This window comes from Rhea pennata, chromosome Z (assembly GCF_028389875.1).
Source record: "Rhea pennata isolate bPtePen1 chromosome Z, bPtePen1.pri, whole genome shotgun sequence".
NCBI lineage: Eukaryota > Metazoa > Chordata > Aves > Rheiformes > Rheidae > Rhea > Rhea pennata.
This window is the reverse complement of record NC_084702.1, coordinates 22,187,304-22,196,077: the sequence shown is the minus strand read 5'-3', so window position 1 is coordinate 22,196,077 and position 8,774 is coordinate 22,187,304. Positions and strand designations below refer to the sequence as shown.

Here is an 8,774-nt window from a genome sequence, read left to right as displayed (position 1 = left end):
TTATAGTGTTAAGGAGGGTGGTAGCAGAGAGTGATTTCCCATGCCCTTGTCATCCTCACCATGTGTAGACACGTAAATACCGATTATACAGTCATTCACATCCTGCCACTGCCTAAGCAAGTAGTATTTATGTGTGGCTGGAATACAACCCTTCAGTGCCCCCTTTCCCTTTAGCTGCATAAAGCTGCATACTTTTATTTATGTCTATTTAGATTCAAAGCATTTGTTTGCAAGGGGCTCAAAGGCTTAGGGAACACTTCTGTTCTTCTCTTTTTCTTTTTTTTTTTTTTTTTTATTTTCTCTCTCAAAATGTGTGCAGTGTGTTAGCAGGAAGGACAGACAATTGCAACACAAGCAAGTGGCATGCAGTCTGTTCACGGTTTTGGCTAAAGACCCCTTGCTATTGAGCGGTTATAAAACTTAGCCCTTGCACAGGTGACTAATTTAGCTCCCTCTTCCAGCAGAGCACTTGCTCTGGCTGCACAGGAGAGTCTCCAGTGGGACAGTCTTCAGATGGGACCTCAGCCTGTGTAGTTCTGAACCATAAGAGGTTTGGTCAAGCACCCAGTCTTTTGGCTCGTACCAGGAAAGGGGCTTATGTGTCTGGGGAAAGAGTGGAACACCTCTGCAGGCCAAGGCAGCTGCCTCTGGTCAAGCATTTTGTGGTATCACGGTTGCTTTTGTCATGTAAGCTTTGTGTTCATGCAGGAATAGCTTCATTGACATGATGTGCAGAAAAATCTGGCCTCTAGAAATGTGGTGCTCTTGTTCCTTGAAAGATGTTCCTCTTGCTGATGGAGGCACTCATTTTAGAGGGAGTGTAGAAGGAGCATGGTCAGACGAAGTTTCTCCTTGGAAAGAGGTTGCAGCAGTAATGTTTTGTCGGTACATCAGATTCTCATGAGTAACCAATTATACGATTGTTGTTGCAGTTATATTTGGTATAGTGTTGGCAGAAAATACTTCAACTTTCACACTTTCGTTCATTAATTTATGCTATCAGTGATGTTCTACTTCACTGACAGGGCATAAGCTTCACTCTCAGTACCTCTAATCACAGTGCTTAAAATTTGATTTTTTTTTCATTTTTTGATTGTTTTCTTTTTATTAGTGAGAAGCCATTTTATGTTGTGCTAACCTTGTTTCCTTCTGCACAAAGCTCTCATTATATGAGCATGATAGGATACAGAGCTTGATCAGTGAGGATTTGCTGTTCACAATCCAGTTTTACTGTGTTTCATGAGCTACTTTGTGCTCAATTTTGTTCTGTTTTTTCCATTTGGAAAAACTCTTCGAGATGGACACTGCTGTGGACTTTTTGTAATTCAAACGCACTTGTGTGCTCTCAGCCTTTCTGCCTCAGATACCCCAAATGCTCTGGATGGTTCAGTACAGGCTCTTCCAGATTTCACTGGCCAAAAAGAAAGGCTGGAGTCTCTGTTTTCATGGACTTTCTAGTCTCACTCTTCATCACTGAAGGAAGGCTGAGGCTCAGCACCTTACTTGCTTTTCAGACTGACAGATGGAAAATAAAATGTACTGTTGAGCTAATAACTCCATGTAAAATTTTGCCCCGAAGTATAAAATGGCAGTAAATTAAATGACTATATCTTTCTGAAAAGGCAAGGGACGACAAAAATAAGTATCAAAATCAGGAGAGGACTTAGTGGGACTTTTTTTTCCATATCTGGATAAATAATATGTAGTGTATTTACTATTCAAATGCACTAGTGGAAATTTTATTTCAAAATTTTATTTCAGAATTACAGCTACTTTAGATTTGATTCTGATCAACGACAAAGAGTTGGCTGGAGATAGTAAAGAGTAGTGTAGGTGAAAATTACAATAAACCAGTATCATTCTAAAATGAGAAATGTGAACAAGTAATAGAAAAAGGATGGCTAACTGTCTCTGTCCACTTTTTTTTTTCTTTTGCTAACTGAAGTGTTTGAAAACTTCCATTTAATTTCCACTAGTAAAAACTGCAGTTGAACAGTGAACAATTAACGCTATTGATAAATACATATACACGTCTAAACGAGAGGATGAAGAGAAACATTAACTCTAAGATTCCCAAGCTGTTATCTGCAGAGACAGAGCTGTATAAAACATTAGCAATTATGAGCTACCCAACTATACATAACAGCAGTCTGTGAGAAAATCTGACATTTGAAACACTTTGAAAGTTAAAGATTATATAAGAACCTTTGAAATGATCTGTGACTCACTGACTGCTATCACTAACTTCTGTGATCCCAGAAATCGGGGAGAGTTAGCACTTGATCCACCTATTACTACAAATAGAGGTGTCAGTCAGCCTATGCTGGTGCAGAACAAGCACATTATTTTTGTATCATTTTTTTGGAGCACCAAAGGGGTTAAAATGTGATTTTTTTTTTCTGATAGGATAACTTGCAAAGAAGATCAATTGGAAGCCATAGATATATCTCTGGTAGTAATACTGATATAACGATGTATGTCCTTCTTAGAGCATATCAGAATTTGCTAAATTATATTTCACTAATTATGTTAGCACACCAGTGGTCGAGAAAGCTCTCCCTAAAACGATATGGACAAGTTGCAGTGGCTGTTTCAAATGGTGATGGTGTAAAGGCCTGACTCTATTCAGCACTTCCTTTACCAATTCCAGAACTTGCTAAAATAAAGAATACACATAAAACCTCTGTGGCTAATGGCAAAAATCAGGATTCATGTCTTGATAATACTGACAGACTAGGAAAGATGTTCAATACCTCGTTAAGACAATTACAAAACATCAGACCAGAAAGAGAAATCAGATGTGCAGTACAAAAAGTGGATACAGCTGATGAGCAGCTCTACTGGAAGTGCATAAAGTGGACAAGATGGAGGGGAAGAGAAGGAGTCTTCTAATATAGTAAAGGCAGTTATAAAGAAGAATGAATATGTGTTAGATGTCTACCCACAGAGAAGAAATTAGCTTTTTTTAAGAAAAGGCTTAGATTACAGCCCATATGATTTAGGCCATAGAGTAGGAAAAAATTTCCAGCTAAAGGTTACCTTGGAAAGCTCTGCTTACAACTTCTATGATTTTAAGAGCAGAGTAAACATACACGTCTGGAATAGTTTAACTGTGCTTACCTTGCCACAGAGCACAGGGCTGGATTAAATATCCTGTTGGGAACCTTTCAGCACTGTGTTTCTGGGTTTGTTGTACAACTTTTAGAAGCATTTTTCTTCCTTAAGGAAAATTAGTAGGGTGAACAAAACTGGAAGCTTGCTTTGATGTCTTTTTAAGGCTTTTTGCCCTGATTGATAACTACAGCTATCTGCATAAAAAGAGAATAATTACTCTCTTGGAAACTTAAGTTGATCTACTGTTTATAGCAACACCAGCTTTCATAGTTGTATCACTCAGATTAACAGAATTCCCACTGCTTTCAGTACAGTTGATTGGCAATCCCAAGTCTTCTCTTTGCTTGCATGTGTGTGTGTGCATGTGTGTGTGTTTACATGTGTCTGTGACCTACTCCTCACTTGTTGTATAGATGTTTAAAAAGTACAGGCAGGAACATCCTACTAGGCAGTAAAACCACTGTCCTCTCTTAAAAGTGACATACCATTTGTCTGAAAAGGCCTACAGTAGAATCACTTTAGTTTTCAAAACTTGATTTCATCTTTGCTAAGAGCAAATGCATTTACTTGATTCATGCTTTGACTGTAATTCTGATCGTGATTATGATTTCCTCTAAGTACATTCTTGGTGCTTCAAGGAGCTTCAAACTCTTCTAGGGAAGGCAGCAGAGACCTACAAAAAAGACTGAAGTAACACAGGTTGCTTCATTTCAGAGGAGGCTGATAAGAGTTAGCAATTTTCTATGTGGAAGAAAGGAATATACTTTTATTGAGCCCCATGGGGCTAGGACCAGCTGTGATGGCTTTATATTTCTAAAAGAGCAACATAGCCTAAATATTAACAAATAAAAAAAGAATAAAGGAAAGCTAATGAAGTATTAAAACAGATCTCCAAGACAGGGTGCAGAATCTTCATGACTGGAGACTTAAAAAAAAAATAATAAAAATAAGAGAGTTGAACCCGCCTTGGGGACTTTGTATAACAGAAGTCTGCAGCTATTGTAATACGCAGTAAGGTTAGAGAATACCACAAACTTCATTTGAATTTTGTTTTTAAGATTAATAAAGTACACATCAGACAGCAGTAGTTAAATAAATAAGCTGCATTATCTGTACAAAAACTATATAAATACAGTTGTTGGTTTGTTTTTTTAGGGAAGGAAAGCCTCCTTCTGTATAATATTCAGTAATTCTTATCTTTCTGAGATACTACCAAGTCACAAATCACAGGACAAACACATGAAATTACATTCATACTGTGCAAAGGCTACACAGTTGCCTCTCTGGATCTGGTACTTCATGTTTATCCAAGGCACAGTTAAACAGCTAATAATTCAATGTGTGATCATCTGATTATGTTTTGCTATTAAACAAATGTAAATATTTCCCCATACTCCTTTTGTTAACTGCTGTACTAGAAACATCCACCACATTATTAACAAATTTATCCTTCATTCCATGCATAACTATCATTTCACAAGTTAAAAACACCATCCATCCCTCCCTCATGTCATCGTTTACAAAGCAATCTGTACACAGTGAAGCATATCCCCAGTTAAATGCAAGTGCTATTAAAAATAAGAGAAATACACTATTACCATCGATTTAGAGGAACAAAACTCTGGGGAGATTAACCTCCCCCCCAGATAGTTTTATCCGGACAGCATACACACTTATTAATATTGCACTTTTTATACAAGAAATCCTAATAAATATACACAAAAGATATACATTTACATACATAGAAAGACATTCTTTTTTTTTTTTTAAATAAAATGTTACATTGATACTTAGCAACACTATTTTTGGAAGACCCATTTGTAGTAAAGAGTTATCATTGCCGGATGTGTTTTGGAATAGCCCAGTTAGAGGCAGTTTAACCTCATTAACTTGACACTGACATCAAAAGAGGACTTTCAGGTTTGCTGAGAAAGCCACATCATGGAAGCTGTAACACAGCAATGCTTCAACATCGTTTTACTAACGTAACACAGGAGACGAGCTCTGCTGGGAGTGACAGAAGAAGCATAGACAAGCCTTTAATTTAGAGACTGTCTAGAACACAAACCCCAGATTCAAAGAGCTCTCCTTTAAAGTTTCATGATGTTCAAGCCCCAATCTTGTAAATTTCTTCTAATTTTAAGGTCCTGTGCTGAAATAGGATAACTTCCTCTGAGAAGGGAGTGCCGAGGAACTAAAAGAATTAAGCTGGCTGGGGTGAAGACTCACACTCAGCTTGCAAAGCCATCTTGTGGAAGTAATGTTCGAGTCTCACGTTTTAGATCACCTGTGTTGGGTGTTATATATGGGCTTAAAAATTAGAGCACACATTTTGTTGTGGGAGACAGACAGAGAACTGCGAATTTCTTAAAATCCACTGGCAGCAGTCCTCTGGTATTGACAGTGAATCACTCTGTCTCTGCCTAGTAGGAACAGCCAAAACAAAACATAAACCAGTTGTTTTTCACTACTTGACTGAGAGGCTTGGCTGTCATAAGAGGGAAATTCCATATTAGCAGGACAGGAACATATACTTCCTAAAATTCCTTATTAAGCCCTAGGTCTAAAAGCACCTCAGTTCTAGCAACTGGTACTGCTCTCTACTCCAAACAAGTATTAGTCCAATGCACTATGCTAAGCAGCTTATGTTACCACAAAAATATACTAGTTTCCCTGCCTGTGCTGCATACAGGACAGCATTTGCAGGTTTGCATTACAGCCTGTCATAGCAGGTAATTCTTCCTCTTCTCTTGAATAATACTTTGTGTCATCACCTCTCTTCTATGCTGGAAGTTACCCTCCACAGCCCTTCCACCCCGCCAAGTCCAGCCCCCCAGTGAACCTTCTCAGATAGATTTTAGACTTATTTGCATTATAAAGTAGTGTTCAACTTCCTCAAATACCAGATGCCAAGTCCTCAAAGATACTTAGAGGGTTACCCACTGAAATCATATGAAGACCAGGGATGAGGGGGAGAGAAAGGTATTGAAAGAAAAAAAAAAAAAAAAAAAGAACTCAAACTTAAATGCAACAAGTAGATTTATAAAGCAAAATCATACTCTTATATCCCCAAACTACTCTATGATAAATGAAGTATTTGCACACTGCACAGCTGAACGTTTACTTCAGTCTTTTTTTCTCCAGTACCCTATGATCTGTCTAGCTGTTTGATTCTTTGATTCACATTGCAGTAGTCTGATGTGATGCTAGCTTTTGGCTTAGATCTGCTTTCCCAGCCATCTCCAGATGTGTACATGATTTCTGAGACATCTCCACTTTTCTCTGACCCAGCCTGCTGGTGGCACATGACCCATCTGCTCTGTCTGGTCTATGCCATGATTGTATTTTGCCACATACTGTCTCCAGATCTATAGATGGGAAAACTTTTCAAGTCCCTTTATAACAATGATTTTGTAAAATGTTTCTTTTTTCTTTTCTTTTTTTTTAAGGGAAATAAATAAATAAAATGAAAAAAATGAATTCCATCCCATTTGTATTTTCTTGTAAGAATTCTTTCCATAGTGAATCAAAGGCTGTGATTCCCTTCTTCCCTCATTTCCTTTGCTTCTGTCTTCAAGCTTTTCCGCAAGTCCCACAGCAACGGGATTTGAACTGGGTGAGCTGGCAGAGTTTGAGCTGCTTCACTTTCTCGCAATATCTTGTGGTGTCCCTGCACTCCACTGGCAAAAGAGAAATAAGAAGGAGAAGAAGAATGAAACCATGAACGAAAAATTTCCTATTTGTGAACATTTTGCTGAGTGTTCAGGAGGAAACCAAGACAACTTTGTGTCAGGAAGTCTCCATATGAACCTGATCATTACTTGCTGCAAATACTGAGTGGGGAGTTCATGCAGCCAAAGGCTCAAAGGAGAACAGAGTGGCCAGCCATTGCTTCCAGAGCACAAGGAGGAGTTCCCAGACTGTTTTAGCACTCCTGACAACTTTTCACCTACCTTAATTTCAGGAAAGCTGTCACTTCTCTGGAAAGAGTTTCATCCTCTTTCCAGCTGTTGTTAAATCGAAGATGAATAGTAAATAAAACTGGAAATATATTTAAAAAGAGTAGATCAAAGGCACTTCATCCGATCTCATGCACTTCACAAAGACAATGCATGGGAATGCCAAGTTTTGTGTTGTGTTTTTTACAAGTATATTATAGAACATTCAGTCCTGGGTGAATAGGTTAAGATAGTTCTAACTGAGCTTCTCTGAGTTTTGAGCTTCTCTAGGCCTTTTAGGCCTTTTAGGTCCCTGGTACTATTCAGGCAGTTTTTGAGACCTCAACCTCATACAGCTGAGCTCCAGTTACTCTGAAGTCCTCTTGTGTGTTGTAGTCTCAGGGAGTTCCACTTTCCATACTAACGCATGAGAGGGGGGTTTTCAGAGAGTAGTACAGTTCTCTCCCATAGCATTCATACTGAATAACTCCTCTCTTGACTAGATGTAGGACCATTTCATAAAGCACAAAGCAGGTAGAAGGACAGCAAGGACCTTGCTTGGTACCTTTAAACTCCCTTGGTTTCTTCCACTTTCATTAAGGGACCCCACCCTCAGCTCAGTTTGGCCCACTAACTCTCATTTTCCTCTAGGAAGAACCATCAGAGATGGTGTGGCAGCAGCCAAACGTAGGCTGGTTTTGCGGCTGTTCATGAATGCTCCTGTGAAGATTTCACTGGAAGTAGGTTGCATGCTAGTGGCTAGGAGCTGTTCTTTAAAATCAGCAAGTGGAGCCATGACAGCTAAAGAATGAGTAATTTACAGTTGTGCTGCCTTGTGTTTCCCAGGCAGATGCTGATGTAACACTGCTTGGTTTCAAACAAGGCACATCTGTTCTGTTTCTCCTCAACCCTTTCCCCCCAATAGGTATAACTTGTCTATTTCTTTGGTAGGCTCAATTAATTGCTTCACCTGAAAGCAACCTACACTCCAGGAATTCAAGCCATTAACTTGCTCACTGGCTTTAGACTTATTTTATTTTATCTTCTGCCAACAGTCAGTTTTTGACTCATGCTTTTGTTTCCATTTGTATCATTAATAGAAAGTTGAGACTGCATCAGTTGTCTTCCATACTATTAGCTACATGCTGCAAATCCAGTTCTTAGAAAATACCACCACTAAAAACCAGCTACAGGCACCACTCACTGCAGGAATACTAAGTTTTAGAAACTGCATTCTGCATGTGATCAGGTTGATGGCTCCTCAAAAAGCCCAGCTGTGAGGCCCAGCACTGGATTTCTCAGATACGGTTTTGCATTGAAGAGCTGTATTCCCTCCCACTTCACACTGCTTCCCCTTTTCCCAGAAACGTACTGTTTTCACAGGGTGTGATGTTGCAGCGTTGCCAGTTTGCAGGTCGTGGTCTCCAGGAACAGTAATGCTCCAGCACAGGTTTGTTGGTGTGAATATGCACGCATTCCACGCGCCGGGACTGGAAGCCGTAATTCCCACATGTAGCCGTACACACTGTCCACAGGCTGACCCGCCAGTGCACACCACATGCTTCAGTCCAGCAATTCTGTGTACTTAAAGGCCTGTAAGCAGAAAGGGAAGAGTGGCTCAGGATCACACCGCATAGGAAGCAAACACAAACCACTCAGGTAACACGTAAGCTCCGGGGACTGCCTCAGAGCCTTGCGTGATCCATTCAGAGCACCATTTGG

At 39.5% G+C, this 8,774-nt stretch overlaps 1 protein-coding gene across 1 annotated transcript in view; it reads right to left on the bottom strand.

The window, feature by feature from the left end:
* Positions 1 to 3,851: 3,851 nt before the first annotated feature.
* Positions 3,852 to 8,774, bottom strand: part of ADAMTSL1 (ADAMTS like 1) — a 473,068-nt gene continuing 468,145 nt past the window's right edge. Inside the window, exons 29-30 of the mRNA XM_062599771.1 lie at positions 8,425 to 8,645; positions 3,852 to 6,794 (exon numbers count right to left, since the gene is read on the bottom strand). Of these exons, the coding sequence (XP_062455755.1) occupies positions 6,688 to 6,794; positions 8,425 to 8,645 (328 nt within the window). The 3' untranslated portion in view covers positions 3,852 to 6,687. The remainder of the gene's footprint in view (positions 6,795 to 8,424; positions 8,646 to 8,774) is intronic.